General features: G+C 50.7%; 7 protein-coding genes across 7 annotated transcripts; 6 read left to right on the top strand and 1 right to left on the bottom strand.

Moving 5' to 3' along the window:
* Nucleotides 1–258: 258 nt before the first annotated feature.
* Nucleotides 259–2,275, top strand: NCS54_01400200 (ATP-grasp domain-containing protein; the record flags this gene model as incomplete). The annotated part of the gene is made up of 2 exons (XM_053159167.1): nucleotides 259–494; nucleotides 544–2,275. 2 exons carry the CDS (start codon nucleotides 259–261, stop codon nucleotides 2,273–2,275), a joined length of 1,968 nt encoding a protein of 655 aa, XP_053015142.1.
* A 494-nt stretch (nucleotides 2,276–2,769) lies between these two features.
* NCS54_01400100 (Aminotran-1-2 domain-containing protein) lies at nucleotides 2,770–4,431 on the top strand (the record flags this gene model as incomplete). The annotated part of the gene is made up of 9 exons (XM_053159166.1): nucleotides 2,770–2,886; nucleotides 2,937–2,978; nucleotides 3,038–3,294; nucleotides 3,343–3,488; nucleotides 3,535–3,740; nucleotides 3,788–3,867; nucleotides 3,921–4,088; nucleotides 4,138–4,353; nucleotides 4,404–4,431. The coding sequence occupies 9 exons, from the start codon at nucleotides 2,770–2,772 to the stop codon at nucleotides 4,429–4,431; spliced, it is 1,260 nt and encodes a 419-aa protein (XP_053015141.1).
* Nucleotides 4,432–5,124: 693 nt separating this feature from the next.
* NCS54_01400000 (Hypothetical protein) lies at nucleotides 5,125–7,352 on the top strand (the record flags this gene model as incomplete). Its single annotated transcript, XM_053159165.1, has 2 exons — nucleotides 5,125–5,672; nucleotides 5,723–7,352. 2 exons carry the CDS (start codon nucleotides 5,125–5,127, stop codon nucleotides 7,350–7,352), a joined length of 2,178 nt encoding a protein of 725 aa, XP_053015140.1.
* Nucleotides 7,353–8,200: 848 nt separating this feature from the next.
* On the top strand, nucleotides 8,201–9,347 carry NCS54_01399900 (NmrA domain-containing protein; the record flags this gene model as incomplete). Its single annotated transcript, XM_053159164.1, has 3 exons — nucleotides 8,201–8,791; nucleotides 8,864–9,211; nucleotides 9,264–9,347. The coding sequence occupies 3 exons, from the start codon at nucleotides 8,201–8,203 to the stop codon at nucleotides 9,345–9,347; spliced, it is 1,023 nt and encodes a 340-aa protein (XP_053015139.1).
* Nucleotides 9,348–11,751: 2,404 nt separating this feature from the next.
* On the top strand, nucleotides 11,752–13,874 carry NCS54_01399800 (HET domain-containing protein; the record flags this gene model as incomplete). Its single annotated transcript, XM_053159163.1, has 2 exons — nucleotides 11,752–12,042; nucleotides 12,459–13,874. The coding sequence occupies 2 exons, from the start codon at nucleotides 11,752–11,754 to the stop codon at nucleotides 13,872–13,874; spliced, it is 1,707 nt and encodes a 568-aa protein (XP_053015138.1).
* A 286-nt stretch (nucleotides 13,875–14,160) lies between these two features.
* NCS54_01399700 (Hypothetical protein) lies at nucleotides 14,161–15,400 on the bottom strand (the record flags this gene model as incomplete). The annotated part of the gene is made up of 2 exons (XM_053159162.1): nucleotides 14,161–14,235; nucleotides 14,291–15,400. The coding sequence occupies 2 exons, from the start codon at nucleotides 15,398–15,400 to the stop codon at nucleotides 14,161–14,163; spliced, it is 1,185 nt and encodes a 394-aa protein (XP_053015137.1).
* Nucleotides 15,401–16,744: 1,344 nt separating this feature from the next.
* On the top strand, nucleotides 16,745–17,625 carry NCS54_01399600 (Hypothetical protein; the record flags this gene model as incomplete). Its single annotated transcript, XM_053159161.1, has 3 exons — nucleotides 16,745–17,039; nucleotides 17,094–17,341; nucleotides 17,389–17,625. The coding sequence occupies 3 exons, from the start codon at nucleotides 16,745–16,747 to the stop codon at nucleotides 17,623–17,625; spliced, it is 780 nt and encodes a 259-aa protein (XP_053015136.1).
* Between the last annotated feature and the right edge of the window lie 284 nt (nucleotides 17,626–17,909).

Below are 17,909 nucleotides of genomic sequence, written 5' to 3'. Positions count from 1 at the left end.
ATAAGGCGCAGAAAGAATGGAGACAGTTTCTGACGTGAGGAGGAGCCCGATTACGCGACATGTATCACGACCCATCTCCCGTGGCCGTTGACGCGGAGATTCTCCTCCATTCTTGGCCTCGCCCGCATATGCCGAAGCCAGGGTATATGTGGATATTCGCGGTCCGTCATCATACGAGAGAACTCGACCCATTTAAGCATAAACGACTCAACTGGGACGCATACGCTGCCAGGGGCTCATCCCACCAACTTCATCAGCATGGCTGTTAATCCAGTTACTTGGCACACGTCTCGTGTGGTCAAGATCGACCAAGAGACTGACAGCAAGAGCAATGGCACCCATGATCTTACCGAGACTGCCGTGGACGTTCATTGCTCTGGCTCTCTAGTCGATTCAAGTGACAAGAAGCGACAGGGCTATGATCTCTGGTTCGTGGATGTGGACGTCACTCCACGGCAGGGCATAGAGAATGGCAGTCAGGAACCTGACAAGAGGTACCTCTACCATGGCACGCTATCAGATTATATACTAACAAGTTTATAGCGATGGTCTGAGTGACCTTTTGCGGGCTGCGCAGACGCTGGACTCTTCTGGTTCCGGTACCTCGCGGTCCTATCGTGTCCTTCTAGCCGTGCCTACAGCCACTGGTTTCTTCGCCAGGACCAACTGCTTCCAAGAGCGCTTTGTGGGCTGCAAAGACTTTGGCGTCTTGATTGACCGCTCGGTCTTCGGAAAGCCTGCAAGTCTTCTTGCTGAGCCAAGTCTTGAACAGGTTCTTGATGGAAGCGTCCTCATGGTCCTTCGCCCCAAAGAGCAAGCCAGTCTCTGTGATGAAGTTGCTCTCGTCGAAGAAGTGGATGCCAGGATAAACTTCCAATGGCTACTCAAATATCAACCCCAGCAAAAGACGCTGGCTTTGGTTGATGGCCATCTCAACTTGGAGTCTTATCTTGGCCTCTACAACTCGGCAAAGGCACTTGGAGCCAAGGTGGTGCTTCTGGATCGGAAAGATCATTGGATCACCGACCCCTCTTTCCAGCACTTGTACGATGACTACATCGCCATCGACATGACGCCAGACGAAGAGTTCCATGTGCGCATTGCCGAGGCTGTCAAGGCATATGGATACGTGGACGGCATCTGCGGCATCGCCACATACTCTCTCCCTCCTGTGGCTAAGGCAGCAACTCTTCTAGGCTTGCCTACTGAGCCACCAGAGGCTATAACAATGGCAAACGACAAACACCAGACGAGGCTCCTTGACCAGGACCCAGTCCTTTCGGCCATGGTTGGCAGTGTAGTGGATATCAAGGAGCGCATCAAGAACAAGTCTTTTGTGCCCGAATATCCCCTCATCGTCAAGCCAACCTTTGGAACAGGGTCTGCTCACGTTCACAAAGTTGATGACGAAGCAGCCTTGCTGGAGGCAGTGCGTCGCATCACAGAACTCGCCAAGAGAAAGGCCCTGATCGAGACGTACATCGAAGGGCCAGAACTAGATGCCAACTTTGTTCTTGTGGATGGAGAGATTCTCTTCTTTGAGATGAATGACGACTTTCCAACCGCAGGGGACCAGGGAGACATTGATAGCGACTTTTGGGAGACTATCAACGCTTTCCCAACTGTTCTCCCACCTGATGAGTTTGCGCTCTTGCGCTCCGACATGCATCGCCTGTTGCTTGCCATGGGTCTCAAGACTGGAGTCTTTCACCTCGAGGCCAAGGTACAGAATTCGTCTTGGGAGTACAGGGTTAAAGACGGTGTGTACGACTTGTACCCAAAAGAAGGCCCTATGAAGAACGCACCGAAGCGATGCTTCACCATTGAGGTCAACCCTCGACCACCGGGCATGGCCAACTGCTACGGATCAGGTGCCACCTACGGCGTCAACTTTTATGACATCCATGTTTTGAGGATGCTGGGGGATATTGAGCGAATCCGGGCGCTCTCAAAGCCGTTTGAGCCGCACTCGACCATTCCATACAATGCGAGGATATGGTCCGACCTCTTCTGGCTCAGAGCCGACAAGGGCGGTATCTGTTCCACGGACACAGTCTGTAGTGAGACGCTCGAGAAGCTATCACCGGAAGATCGGGCGCTTGTTACGAGATCTTGCTGCTTCTATCGACGAGGGGAGCTGATACCAGAGCCGGCAGATGGCGTGGTGAGACTTGGAGGCTTCTTTTTTCTCTCCTCTCGTAAAAGCAGAGCAGACATTTTGCGTGCGACCGCTGGTTTGGTAAAGTACAACTCGATTCCCGTTACCACGAGTTAGATAGAGGACGAAAGAAAATGTGTTCTTTATTATAGTTAAAGCCCGGCCTTTGATGGGTTAACTGAGCCAGAAGATAGAGGAAGGAAGAAAGGAGTCGGTTAGATTCATGGCCTAGTGAAATAGAAACACCGATTGTTCATCTCCGAGGTTCTAATCAAGATACATGTGAACGGTATCCGCAACTGACGTAGATCTACTCCAGTAAGGGCTGAAGATGGAGAAGCCTCTGTAGTCATCTTCCAATCGGGACTCTGCATCAAGATTGTTCAAACCAACAGCACCCTTTTGGCCTCTCCCGTCTTACGTGGCCCAACCATTATTGTCTACTGCAATATCCTTGCAAGATGCCCCTCACTTGCGTTGCCCTCTTATGTGATAGGCCTGCAGCTTTGTCCCTCGTGAGGGGTAGATATAAGTTGAATGGCCCTGGTTGAGTCAATCCGCCCTTGTCCTCTCACAACAACTCGGCCCCGGTTCCAAGTCTACCAGCAAGTATGTTGTCAGCACGAGGGACCTCCTGGACGAAATATGGTTACCTTCATGGCAAGGAGAACGCTTATGACCCCGTTAAGAACCCGAATGGTGATGTCATTCTTACCAATGCTTTCAACGTAAGTGGTGGTATCACTGGAGCTCAGTGCTGGGAATGCTGACCATTTAGTGGTTCATACTTGAAGATCTTGCCAAGTTCATGAATAGCCATGTATGCTGAGCCACTTCCGGACTCCAGTCCACAAGCAAATTACTGACCATCACTCCAAGCATGAGCTTGATAAGAGCCTCCTCACATATGGCGAAGGCTACACAGGAACCTTGCGACTTCGATCGGCCATGGCAAAGCACCTGAACAGACACTTTCATCCAGCTCAGGCCATTGATGCTGAGGAAATCACATTTACTGCAGGTGTAACCAACATTAACGAGGTTTGTGCCTTGGTCACCTGCGATCCTGGGGAGGCTATTATGCTTGGGAGGCCTATTTACGGCCCCTTCTCCAAGGACTTTGTCATGAGGACTGGGTTAGTATTCAGGTCCCGTTGTATTCGCCAATCTAATTCATCTTATAGGGTCAACCTTGAATATGTGTCAGTGGGAGATACAGACCAATTCTCGCCTGACTGCATTGCAGGCTACGAAGCCGGGTTTGAGGATGCAAAAGCAAGAGGCGTCAACATCAAGGCGTTGGTCATATGCAACCCACACAACCCTATAGGTGAGAAGACTTATGGCTCAATGGGGTGAAGCTTAGGAGAGTCTAGGACAATGTTATCCTCGCGAGACGCTAGTTGCTCTTTTGCGATTCTGTGCATCAAAGGGAATCCATCTTATCAGTGATGAGATATATGCGCTCTCAGTCTATTACCAAGAGGGTGATGGATCTGAGAGGTTCACATCTCTTCGAGCTGTTGACACTTTGGGCATCATAGACCCTAGTCAAGTCCATATCCTTCATGGAATGTCCAAGGCAGGTCATGTTCATCTCTTTACTCTTGGCTTGTCTGACGGCATCAGGACTATGCCGCAGCTGGTCTTCGACTTGGATGCGTCATTACGCAGAACAAAGAGTTTTCCAAGGCTGTGCGTGCCATTTGGTGAGAAAGTTTGACAAATAGTTTGAGGTGTCATTACTCATATTATCTTCTAGCCGATTCTCCTCACCGTCGCAACTGTCCATGTACTTGGCAGCCAAGTTCCTCGAAGACGAGGCGTTCGTAGACCAGTTCTTGGAGAAGTCGCGAACCAGGCTACAATCAGGTCGTGTCTTGACCAATAAGCTCTTGAAAGAAGCCAATATTAACTATCACGAAAAAGGGCAAGGTTCTTCACCGCGCGTCGTGTGAGCAATCGCTGACAAGGAATAGTAACGCCGGCCTCTTTGTGTGGCTCGACCTGTCACGACATCTGGACCTTGAAGAAGTCAACGGTGACGAGTGGGAAGCCGAAAAGAGACTTTCTCAGCGCCTCACGCGGGCCGGAGTCATTATGGACACGGGGAGTGAATATCGGGCGCCTCGGGCGGGAAGATTTCGCCTGATGTTTACTGTAGACGAGGGGACCCTTCGTGAAGGGATCAAGAGGTTAGTGTCAAGCCACATGTTAGTGATGGTTTACTAATGTCTAGATGCAGGATATCTGCTGTTCTAGGGGAGAAATAAGGGTTGTTGGCGGGGGTAGCTTCTCAGACAAACCCATCACCAACCCCCACTGATCCCAAGCAACTGGCTCACTACGGACAAATAGAAATACAATCATGAGATTTCATCGTCTTCTACTGGATGAAAAGTATTTTGAGTTACCCACCAAGTGCCGCGTTCGTCGTGTGGCAGTCGGTGAACAAGGGTTCCATGCAGATATCCCGTGAACGCGCACATTTGAGCGAGTTTCACTCGGACATGGGCTAGAGACCCTCCAACCATCATCTCGACCTATCTAGAGGCAAAGATTGGAAAGCATCAGCGCCACATGAGGCCTTGGCAAGCCCGGTTGATGTCTGTATCATGTTGTGTGAGGAGAGAAAGCTCCAGGTCGAAGTGCTCAAGTAAAAACGCCTCCCTTGTTCTTGTTGGTGGTCTAGACTCCTGTTGGTGTGTGGCGGTTGGGCTCTATCGCTTCTGGGCGGCCGCCATATTGCTCAATTCCCCTCTCGCTACCAACAGGGCGGGTGAGGCGACGACGCCGTCTACTGGATGATACGATACACACTTCTCAGTGGAGGAGATATTTGATAATCCTTGACTGTGCCTGCAAGGAATCCGAGGCTCTGTTAAGCTTATATAAGGGCCCTCTGTTGGTGAAGCTTCTTTTTCCACGCATGATTACCACTCAGCTTCCAACACCAAGCCGCCAGCATGCGATCGCTCTTTTCAGCACTGGTTCTTGCCAGCGTCTCATCTGTCAATGTCTGGGCGCATGTTACCACAGGCAGAGAGCGATATGGGGTCATTGGTTATGGCGTGGTAATGTATGATCCCCCATGTGCCTTTGGCTGCATCGACACGGTCAAAAGCTGGACTCTTGACTGCAAAGATGATCACGGCATGGGTGAACACTCGAGCTCAATGCACATGGCTACTGCAACACCTGAATGCAAGGCCACCAACAACCCTTTCCTCCAGACCATGGCCTGGTGCTTCCACACCCATTGCGCTGACGAAAAGAACTCGACTCTTGAGAACATCTGGGAGATGGACATTGTCGGCCGTCTCAAGATACAGCCCACGCCCAAGTACTCCTACCAAGTCGCCCTGGCTCTCGCCGCCAAGGATCCTCCCACCGAAGTGGTAGATAAGGAAGAGGTGCTCAACAGAACGTCTCTGGTGGATGAGGATGCATGGCTAGCCAACTTTAATGGCGACAATGGGTTTGAACAGATGGAGATTTTGGCCGAGAGATATGGGTGAGTAATCACAATCATCTTGAAGTTCCCATAGGCTAACAGCAGCACAGCATCGTTCTCATGGCAACCTGCGTCGCCATTCCGGTCGTCTTCTCCTGGCTTCGCTTCCTCCCACTTCCTCAGTCTCTCGTCTCCAAGTTCTACGCTACCGTCATTGATCCTCCACTGTTTGGACGATATCATGCCGTGCCAGTTCTTGGACTTGGCTTCGTTCCCACGCGTGGCCAGGGGCTTTTCGTCGCTTACATCTGGATCATCAACATCATCCTTTCGGCCGTCGGATACAAAGTCCGAGATCCCATGTCCTGGTACGGATCCCTAGAGCAGCAGCTCATCGCCTACATTAGCAACCGTGTGGGACTCTTGAGCTTTGCCAACCTCGCTCTCGCTGTTCTCTTCTCGAGCCGCAACAACCTCCTCCTCTTCGTGACAAACTGGTCTCACTCGACTTTCCTACTCATCCACCGCTGGATTGCTGTCATCTGTATGTTGCAGGCATGCTTGCATTCTGCCATCTACCTCCAATTCTACCTTGATCCTCTGACGGGTGAGGGCGCTTATGCAGAGGAGTCCAAGCTGGACTACTGGATCTGGGGTATCGTGGCTACCTTGGCGTTGGTCCTGCTCATGCCCCTTTCAATTCTGCCACTACGACAGAAGCTATACGAGGCCTTCTTGGCATCGCATATCGTTCTTGCACTTCTGTCCATGATCGGCTGCATGCTGCACATCTTCTACCGATACGAGTGGCAGTGGGGATACCAGACCTGGATCTGGATCACATTTGCCTTCTGGATCTTCGACCGTTTCCTTGCTAGACCCCTGAGAGTCGTGCAGAATGGTGTCAAGAGAGCCATTGTCACCGTCATTGACGAAGACTACCTTCAACTCACCATTCCCAGAGTTGAGGCTGAAGGCCATGTGTACCTTTACTTCCCAACTCTTACATGGCGTTTCTGGGAAAATCACCCCTTCTCGGTGGCCGCAGTGTCTTGTGGCCCTACCCATTCTCCAAAGACCCATTCTCCAAAGACCCAATCTCATAATGGCAGTGACGACGTGAACGAGGAAGAGAAGAAGGCCCCCGGAACCGACTTGGAGCGTTTCTCGGCCGACGCCACCATCCCTGGTCTAGTCATCTTTGTCCGACGTCATACTGGATTGACATCTCTGCTGTCGGCTCAGGCAAACTTGTCGACTGGCATCCCCGTGTTGGTCGAGGGTTCGTACGGCCCTCAAGCGTCCATTCTCCCATCTCCGGCGCCATACCCAACTATCGAGTACCCCAACATCATCTGCGTTGCTGGAGGAGTTGGCGTCACGGGCGTTTTACCTTGCTTGGACCGTAACCCAAGCGTCATGGGTCTCCGAGGCAAGAAGAAGCTCTTCTGGGGCGTCAGGACTGAGCCCCTCGTGCAAGCAGTTCGAGACATTATCCCACAGGTTCACCACGGCGAGGATGGACATGAGGATTGGAATGACTTTGACGTTTCCATCTCGGTCGGCAAGCGTTTCGACCTCAACGCTGTACTTGCAGAGGAACTTGGAAGCGTCACGGGTGGCACCACGGTGGTTGTATGTGGACCATCTGGCATGGCAGATGAAGTCAGAGTTGCTGTCACCGAGCTTGGAAAGAAGGGGTCTGTTGTGAGATTGATCGAGGAGAGCTTTGCTTGGTAAGGGTACCGGCATAAGCTTGCAGATGTTTCCACTCAACACTACCATTTTATTGAGACCGTAGAACTATCATCACAGTCTGTAATAGCATATATTTCTTGGGGCGGCTTATTCCTTCGGCCGGCTTGCGTCTAACAATGAACCGGCAACGCGTAGCCAGTGTCAAATCACGACTGTGAAACTCTCTCTTGATACCCTCCATCAATACCTTGACTTGGCCTAGGGAGTAATTGTAGACCCGGCTGATCTATTAAAGAAGTAGAAATGATACTCGCCCGGAAGACACGCTCGTCAACGTCCTCGAACCCAGCATCACTCATCCACAGTTTGTGATTTCTTGGCACCATTCATCCTCTTGCCAGAAATCTGAGTCGTACCACCAGCCTCAATCGGCGACTGTCTTGTCACCTCGACCGCTAGCGGCTGAGCTTCCGGAGTAGCTGGCTTTGATTGAAGCCGGGGATCATGACGATCGGGATCTCGTTGGGGAGGGGCTCTTTTCTTCCTTCGGGGCACCATGTTTGAAGCCACTGTGCCACGGGAGCTAAGGGGAAATGGGCAGACAAGGTGACACTGGCTCACCGCTGAACCTGTTGTCCTCTGATTCCCTGAGCAATCAGCTCATGTTCAACACAAGAAACCCCGCGCCGGATGGGCAAATGCCCGGAGCGAGAACCAAATCAGGCAATGCTTGACCGACGAATTGATATCCGGGAGCCCACAATCCCTGTCGCAAAGAGGGGGCCTGATAATGCCGAGTTATCGCAGCCGGGCACCAGATTTCGCGCCGATGGTCCTCCTTGAGAGGGCACTCAACACCATAAATATTATCCCCTAATACCGCCTCGATCATGTCTGGTGATAAGCTCATCGTCGTTATTGGCGCTACCGGAAACCAGGGTGGTTCCGTTGCCCGTCGGTTCCTAGACGCCGGCTTCCGGGTCCGGGGACTGACCCGCAACACGGCCTCGGCTTCGGCTGAGAAGCTTTCCGCGACCGGTGCCGAGGTTATCGCCGCAGACCTCAACGACGTCACTACCCTCAAGGAGGCCTTTCGCGGAGCCAATGTCATTTTCAGTGTTACAAACTACTGGGAACCCTTCTTCCGACCTGATTGTCGAGAGCAGGCCGAGAAGGAGGGCATCTCTTGTCGAAAGTTTGCTTACAATGTTGAGTATCAGCACGGTAAGAACATTGCCGATGCTGCAGCTACTGTGGTCGACTCTCTCGATAACAATGGATTCTTGGTTTCGACTCTGAGTCAGGCAGAGAAGTGTAGCGGTGGCAAGTTCAAGGACCTCTATCACTTTGATGGCAAGGCCGATATCTTCCCCGCGTACGTTGAGGCCAACTATCCAGAGCTAGCTGCCAAGATGTCTTGCATTCACACAGGCTACTTTTTCACGAGTTTCAATATTCTTCCCAACTCGTATTTTGGCAAGGTCAGTTGTCACAGAGTGGATTCATCTGGCTGTCTGTACTCGACCTGCTAATTCTACTTGAATGTTCAATAGCAACCTGATGGAAGTTTCGAGATGGCCTTTACAACTGCCCCAGACAAGCCAGCTCCTCATTTCGATCCAGTCGGAGACATGGGCAACTTCACCTACGCGGTGTATCAGATGCCGCCGGGCAAGGCCTACATGGCCGAGGGCACAACCTGCACTTGGCCAGAATGGATCGAAACCTGGTCGCGCATCACAGGCGCTAAAGTAAGCTATCGCCAGGTTACGCCGGAGGAGATGGTGTCTGCCACTCCCGACAGGGAGGCAGGAATTGAGGTCGCCCTGATGTTCAGCTATACGTCTGATCCGGGATACGACGGTGCAATGGATCTATTGACGGCCAAGGACCTTCAAAAGGTATGAAATTCGGTCTTTCGGCATGTGAAGTTGTTTGCTGACAGATTATAAGGCTGGCATTGACTGTCCGATGACTTCTTGGGAGGAATGGGCCAAGAGACACGGCTGGTCAGCAATCCTAAGCAAACAAGCTTGATTGAGCATGTCGGCTACGTAAACAGATGATAGAGCCTAGGAAGCCAGACAGAGTTGTATGTCATTGGTATCTAATTTTTGCAAGTCAAGGCCTCATCGTTAGGAAGTATAACCGACCCTCTTCAGCCAAGATGCTGTCGCTCTACTCTCTCAGCCAACCCAGCCAGCATAGGCGCTGTCGTAATGTGGTCCAAGATACCTCCAAACCACACAATTACTCTACGCCTCAGTCCTGTACATGTAATTTTGCCACGAAACCGGAGATGGGCGACAGTCGATACACCAGTTGCCGAGTCGGCCTCGTGAAGTAGTATGGCCCATGTGAACTTTGTGCCGAACCGGAGGCTTTCGTAGACGAGTGATCGAGGCGGATCAATACTAACAACGTCGAAATAGTCATCTTTTGTTCCGTAATCGGGCACTCGATCTCCCGGTCTGAGCTGTTGAAAGGTTGGGTTGATGACGCGGCTGGCCACCCATGACTTGGACAGCATCATTTCCCAGCGTGATGTGAGATACCAGCCTCCGCGTTCTTTTCCTAATTGTACGGCCCATGGAAATATGTCTGCTGCTGATGCATTGATAGTCGGGGTCCGATTGTAAACCATCTCAGCTTCGGGAATAATGTCATCTCCCGGATATGTAGCTTGCTTCATGGCGGGTTCGTATGTTGGTAACTGATGATGACTGCCTCTGGACTGACAGGGTAGGAACATAAAACGACCTTGGTGTTGAGAAGAGATTTCTCACTCATGTAGAAACAGCTGCTCACTGGACAACGGACTTGAACTTAACCCTGAAATTTCTTAATTCCACTGAGCGGTCCGAGTTAGCGAGACTTTCAAGGATTATTAAGAACAGAGCGGAAGTTTAGAATGCCGCGATCGGAGTTTTTCTGTCTGCTTGATGTGGAGGGCGGACTTTACTCAAGTTCCGCGCTTGAACAAACCCAGATCGACAGGAAGACTAGCCTACACCCTCAGCCTCGACAACGAGGTAGGCAGCATTATAAGCTGGTCAGTGAATACTAAGAGAGGGCAACGATACACTCAATTTGTATAGAATCACAAAAACATCGTCTTGCTTTGTTAGCTAATGGTACTTAACACCTGGCTGCACACGCGTAACTCCTCTTCCAATTCCTGATCTTGGCCCGTACTCCTCCCTTTTTGGCGGAGCATCATCTCTATTCGTCCCTCATCCCCAACTACCCTCACTGAAGCAGACGTATTCCATGTCCTAGAACTCTCCACTCCTCCACAAACGCTCTCTAACTCGTCTGAAGCTTTGGAACGTAGTGCGAGCCCAGGATTTGTCCGAAACTCGACCAACTAGAGACATGCCATGGGTGTCGTGATGACAGTACTGTTACCAAGTGGATGAGGACGACGGCGACGTGTAAAAGGAAAACCGAGATAGCAAACGGAATGGTCCAGCTTCCCTTGAAGTCATAGACATGCCCTTCCAAGAAGTATGTTTGATGTATGATGGTGTCGTTACGATCAGGTGGTGTGTCAGTAGGATATTCCATCCCATCGGCTTCAGTAAAACCATACGTAGGACCCGTCTTAGACGGTGCATCCGTCACATGTGTTGCCAAAGTGATGTGAAGGCAGACGGAGGATAAATGGTTCACGATGCCTGAATAACAAAAGTCGCGTATCTGCTGGTATGCCGAGATTGTCTCGTTTGAGGAGCTACAGTCCAGCTCGATTCGTTCGCCTAGGGCCGTCAACCATTCATCCCTCATTTTGATGGGATGAGAGATGAAAGGTTGTACAAAAGCTCAAGTGGAGCTAATGGAATATAACAGACGTACTCAAATTGCCTCTGGTTTCTGGCTTGTCTTGGTCTATTTTGATGATTATCGACTCAATTATTTGTAGAACCTCGACGCGTCTCAACCCCTGTCACCGGCTGTCACCAGCCCCCATTCAAGGCCTTGGGGGCGACAGGATGTTCCAGAAAAGTCATCTTATGCGGCAAAGCCACTACCTGCGTTCGGGAGTCATAATTCCGAGGAAGTCCTACAAGATGCACGATGTCTCTGGTGGATCTTAGTGACTCGTTTCTAGGGCTCTGTTAATTGCCCGTGGTAAAGGGAGTGGTCATTATCATGAAGCGGGAGCTAAGAAACCCAGTTTTAAGCTTAAAACTAGGCTTTCTATCGCTCCTCAATGCCCGCTGCGCCCTCACTTGCTACACCGTTGAGATGACAACATTCAGACCTCGCCCGTCGAGGCTGATGTTCGGGGACGGACTCAGCTTCTCGCCAAGACGAGGGGACTTCGTAAGAGCGCCTGGATGATTGGTTGGCTGTCCCCGGTGCTTATCAGACGCTTCAAGTCAGGCTCCAACACAGCCACTCGGACATATCAACTCCACTCCTTCATCTTCTCCTCAAAATGGTCGAATCGAAGCCCCATCCGTGGTTTGATCAGGAGCTCAAGCTTAACCTGACTCCGTGCGACTCATGCGGCGTTTCATGCGACCTGCTCGAGAAGCCCGCTCCGACAGGAGAGTACGTCCCAGGCGGAGATTTTGAAATAAAATCGCGCACCGACAACGTCGTTCTCAAGCATGAGGATATCTGCGAGTCTTGCCTGGTACTAGCCAAGACAGCTATCATACTAAGACCGTCTCTCTACAAGCAGGGCTTTTCCGACCCCAAGCCCTTGCTTGCAGATTTTACGAGTGTAAAAGTGTCAAAGGGAGTCATCAACGCAACCGTTTTTTTGGGTTTTGTTTGATTGCCTCGAATTGCTCACCCGACAAGCTATTACCATCAGCCACCCAGAAGACGTGGGTTGCATATTCTCCCCGAGTCCCCAAGAGCACTTACTCACACCAATATCAGGCTTCGGCCTCCATCTCCGTCGCAGCAGCGAAAGAAGCCAGATCCGGTCCCAAATCCCATTAGAACATTAGTTTCATAAAGACGATGCTTAGTCTCTGTGAGACAAGTCACGGCTGTCACCCCAACTACAGACCTAGAAGTGAGAGACTATTGCCCACCAGATTAGTCTCTATCGAAGATGGGGACGGTTCGATCCGACTATACGAGCCAGCCAAAGATGAACCAGACTCCTACGGAGCCCTAAGCCACTGCTAGGGACCACTTGAGAAGCACCCTCCTCGAACGTTGCAAGGAAACATTGGATCCATGAAGACAGAGATTCCATGGAAGGCCCTCTCTTCTCTTTTCAAAGATGCCATTTGGCTCTGCAGACAGCTTGGCATCAAGTATACATGGATCGATTCTCTCTGCATTGTCCAGGACGATGACACCGATTGGGAGGTTGAAGCAGCCAAGATGGCGCAATATTACTCTGAAGCAAGGATTACCATCGCCGTCGACTCCTCTCCTGATGGTACGACTCCGTTTCTTTCTCAAAGGGCTGAGCGATGGCAACCTCAAACATCCTCATCTGCCCCGTGCTTGATCGTGCGAGAACACTATGACAGGACGATGGAGACATACCTACCGGGGACGATAAAACTACCGTCTTACTTCCCCGAGGCGCGCCACTGCCTCCCGACCCGAGCTTGGGCAATGCAAGAGTCCTTCTTGTCGACTCGAGTTGTTCAGTTCACCCCCTCCGACATCACATGGGAGTGCGACGGAATGGCCGTCTCCGAGGATGGGTTCGAGAGCCACGAGCCATCAAGGCCATCCTTTACTGCTTGGATCAATATCAATGCATATTATCAGAGAATGGCGATTTGGAAGTTATGGACGAGAGTGGTTGAAGACTTCACAGGTCGCGATATCACCTATGCGACCGATCGACTCCCGGCACTGAGTGGCATGGCTTCTCGTTTTCAGAGTATTATATTTGGCCGATACTTGGCTGGAATATGGGAGAGCTATCTCATAGAAGGTCTTTCTTGGATAAGACTACCGCAGGGCGAGCGCGACATTCGAGCGCCAGGTAACAAGCTCGCTCCAACGTGGTCGTGGGTATCGATGAGCGAGAGAGCTCGTGTGATGTTTCATTTTGACCTTGGCATACCCAAGTTACCTTCTAAATTTCGCCCAGAGGTTCTAGAAGTCCACTGCGAAACTTCAAAGAGCGCACCATTCGGTCGGGTCAAGGGTGGGCACATGTCTATCAAGGCGCCGTTGTTCAAGGCCACCCTAACCTATGGCGATCGCTCAAGCCCTGAGCGATTGAAATACATGGTTTCAATTATGGGAAGTGATGATGGCGAAGAACCGTACACCTCTCACGATCTCGTTGTGGATTATTCGCTATCAATTAAAGATGGTAATGCTCTCAGAGCGCCTGATGAGGACGTCCCTGAGTACATGACAGACCCGGCTTCTTTCACGGCAACGGCTTGGATCATGTGGCTGGGAAACGGGGCTCTGGTTCTAGGACAGGATCTTGATTCCAAGGCATTTCAGAGACTCGGATACCTGGCCACCTCCCACCCGAGTTCTCGGGTACGGAGCTCACCTATTGATGATCCTCAGCGTTGGACAAACTCACTCAAGGAGGCAGTGATACAGCTTCAACTCGTGTAAATCTACAGCACATCGACTTCAAATAGACTGTTAATAACAAAGAGACGATAATTAACACCATTTTGAGCGTCAATCTTGCATGAAAGGCAATCTTCGGTCAGAGATATGTCTAGAAACAGGGGACCAGTAACATACAGAATACGTCCGCAAATACAAAGCTTTTGGCCCAAAATAAACGCCCGAACTCCAATCCAAAAACTCTACTCAGTACATGTATGATCTCAGACCAGTGCATTAATCATTACTATGTCGCTGATCTTAGCCCCATGTACCTTTACACACAGCCCTACCACCACCACCACCATCGTGAGCTGGCCTTCGTATTCCCTCTTGAAGACACAGTCCCGATTCCATCGATGATCTAGGTTCAAAAGTTAGCATCATTCTTTACAAGTACGTTTAGTGAATTCACTCACCTTGTCCAGTTTCTCGTCATGCTCGTCACCACCAATGAGCGTCACGAAGAACCGAGTAATCCTGTTCAAGGAAAAGAGCACCTTGTCATTTTCATCCTTGATAAACTGCTCTTCTGATTGGACAAACCTGATTTCAGTGACGTGGTCCCCAGACGTTTTTGAAGCCTCAAAGGTAATGCGCGTATCGTCTGGCTTGGTCCAGGAGCCGCGGATATGGTTGCCGTCAGCGTTTTTGTCAAACTTAAACTGACCCTTATCCGTCTTGATATTGTCCCTATTGGTTTCGAATTGGTCCTTGGCAGCCTTAGAGCGGTCCTTCGTAGCCTTGGTGGCCTTGGTGGCCTTGGAGCGGTCCTGATCAGCCTTGGAATTGTGCGTGTCAGCTTTGACTTGCTCCTTATCGGCGTTGAATGGGTCCTTGTCGGTGTTGTAATGGTCTCTTCCCATATTGAAATGGTCCCTATCAGCGTTGAAATGATCGGTGTGACTACGTCCTTGGCTGATCGACTCAAACTTGGATACGATCATCTCTCGCAGCTGTGGACCATGGTGAACAAGCTTAAGGCCGGCAAAAATGACGGCAAAAATGACGGCAAGGATGAGAAGAGCTTTCACCAACAGTTTGAGCTTATTATACCACCACTGGGCGGAAGGGAACCGGAAAGTGGGAAGGCGGATACCACTGAACATTCCGCGGGCCCTGTCAGCGGAGTCTCGAAAGGTTGATCGGCGACCAGCATCTGCGTCCTGGTTGTCTGCCTGGGAGTCGGGACCAGATGGTCCCTGTTCAGATCTTTTTGGTTTAGGACCGTGAAACCTCATGATGCCCTCAAAAATAATCTCCCTTTTTGGTATCCCCTCAAGGGTATGAGGGAGGATGAACACCATTGGCTTGTCATCCATCTCGCCAAATAGAATATTCATTGGGGCATCAAAACCAGTCCAGCTCTCGTGAAACCACAAAGTATGCGGGAGAGGTTCTCCTCCAGGATACGTCTCGGCATCAAAATACATGAGAGCGCATTCCTCGGCCTCCAGGAACTTTTTGGGGGGGCCCATGGACAAGGAGTCGTCGCCTGTAGCGGGCGTGGGAGGGCGTCGCTCGGTCATGATGAGAAGCAAGGCGTAGTAGGATAGTTATTACAGGATCTTGGTTGAGTAAAGACGAAGACAATGTAACTCCAGGAGTCAAATATGGGTGCATACTGAAGACGGATGAACCGAGTCAACCAAGAGTAATAAGTATATTTCTAGTACAAAGCCCGTACAAGAACAGTACAGATGGGCCAGGTGACTGGGTACCAGAAACAAAGCTTTGTCGGAGGAGAAAATTGGGCCAAAGGGATAAACTTTCGATGTTGAAAGCCATTGTTCAAGGCCAGCCCTTGTTGGGGGCCATTGAGCGCAATCTCGCAACGGCCAGAGCAGTTGTCCTCCCGATTTGGCCACAAACGTCATGAAGAGGTGTTTTCCAAAGTGGATAATGTTGACTTCATCAACACAGAGGCTTCAGGTATCGCATGGCAGCAAGACAGCCCTGGTTGACAGAAACGTCGTGTTACAATGGCACGGCGAGCAGGCTGATTGCTAGAAAGAACAAAGTGACCATCCGAGAATATGACTACGAACCGAGAAAACTTGAGCTCCACACATTACAAGACGGTTATTTCATCATTTGAAGATTCCAACTCGCAGTTGCTACGGGTAAATCCTGGATCAGGTAAAAAAAGAAACACTTCTCTGTCGTCATAAACGGCAAAAGAAAGGGTCTGGCCGGGGATTGAACCCGGGACCTCTCGCAAGTTTGCTTTCGGGTTTGCCCTAAGCGAGAATCATACCACTAGACCACCAGACCTATCACGTGATTGCTTGACAACAACGGTCGTAGCACAGAATAGGTGGACGGTGGTGACTGAACAGGACACAAAGACGAGCCAAACCTCGGTGACTAGGCCGAAGAGCAGCTAAAGCGGTGAAGGGGTAGAGGTCACTCGATTCGATTCTTCACGGACGGATAGCTGGATTACAATGAACTGCCCTCTTCATCATTTGTCAGCCATCCTGAGAGTCTTAGCCCCTGGAAGATCAAATGGCGTCCTGCACGACCAGGATCACCTATTTCCATTTCGGGTATAGTTCAACATGACGAAGTGGCCTACCCTGCATTGTAGGACATGGCCAAGGCGTCAAGACATTAGAAAGCAATGAATAGAGCTCTGGGCTTGATGAGGCTCAAGGAACATATCGCGATGATGCAATCTTTAAGAAACACCTATTTCCTAATGTGGTAATAGGTAGGTCTTCAGTTGCAAAGACGGATTACCATAGCATGTCTTCTTGAGATGGATAAAAGGCCTGGACCAACTTCATGTAAGTAATATTCACAAGCACCAGCAATCAACACCAGCAACTACTTAATCACATTTTAGCACAATTCCAAACACCTCATTTATGATGGCTGTCGACACTCTCTCCCTCGCTGGCAAGGTTGCCATCGTCACTGGCTCCGGCCGTGAAAACGGAATCGGCGCCGGAATCGCTCTGGCCCTAGCCCGAAACGGAGCGGCTGTCACCATCAACTACGTCTCCGACTCAGTCACTGAGCGAGCCAACGCTCTAGCTGACAAGATCAGGAGCATTGGAGGCCGAGCTGCTGTTGTGAAGACCACTGTCGATACACCTGAGGGTGCCAAGTTTCTCGTTCAAGAGACCCTCAAGGCTTTCGAAACTGACCGCATTGACATTCTGGGTATGTCTCTTTCGCGAAATTGTGGAAAAATGAATATGGCTGACATCCTACTAGTCAACAATGCGGGTTGGGGAACTGCTAGTAGCAGTCTCGACATGACGGCCGAAGACATTGCTAGAACCTTTGATGTCAATGTCAAGGGCCCCATCTTTGTTGCTCAGGCTGCTGTGCCTCACATGCCCCCCGGTGGCCGAGTCATCAACATCACGTCCACCGCATCCAAGCTTGGACAAGCCGATATTCCCATCTATGGAGCTTCCAAGGCTGCCCTTGATAGCCTTACCTGGTCGTGGGCCAAAGAGGTAAGAAAGTCTACGAGTAATAAACGGATTGAGCTGACGAGATGTAGTGGGGTCGCAGCCGTGGTATCACTGTCAACTCTGTCGCCCCTGGCCCCGTTGTCACAGACATTGTCCCACCGGAGCTTCAGGAAGAGCTGCACCGGGAGCACGTCAACAACACTAGGGCTGCTAAGAGAGTCGGCACCATTGAGGATATTGGTGATGCTGTTCTGCTCCTTGTGTCCGAGAAGTCTCGATGGATTACTGGACAGTACATTTCTGTCAGCGGTGGAGTGAGCAACTAGAGTTAATACCACCTATGGTCTGGACAACCATGCGTTCATGGCATGAGACTCTAGTTGAACTTTATTTAGATAGACAAGAATTCAACTGCCGGTCGCATCTCACCTCATTTGAAGCAAGGTTGCACTTCTTACCTGTGCTAAATAGGTGGCGTCTGGTACTTACAACCAGCTTCATGAAGGTGGGCCCACCAAGATGATGCTTACAAATGGGCATCCCTGGCACCCGTCAGCACCGTCTTCCTATAAGAAACACTAGTCGGGCATTTCTACCAGTTCAATAAATC

Source organism: Fusarium falciforme, chromosome 12 (assembly GCF_026873545.1).
Source record: "Fusarium falciforme chromosome 12, complete sequence".
Taxonomy (NCBI): Eukaryota; Fungi; Ascomycota; class Sordariomycetes; order Hypocreales; family Nectriaceae; genus Fusarium; species Fusarium falciforme.
Note: the sequence above shows the minus strand (reverse complement) of the source record. Positions and strands in the feature narration are given on the sequence as shown.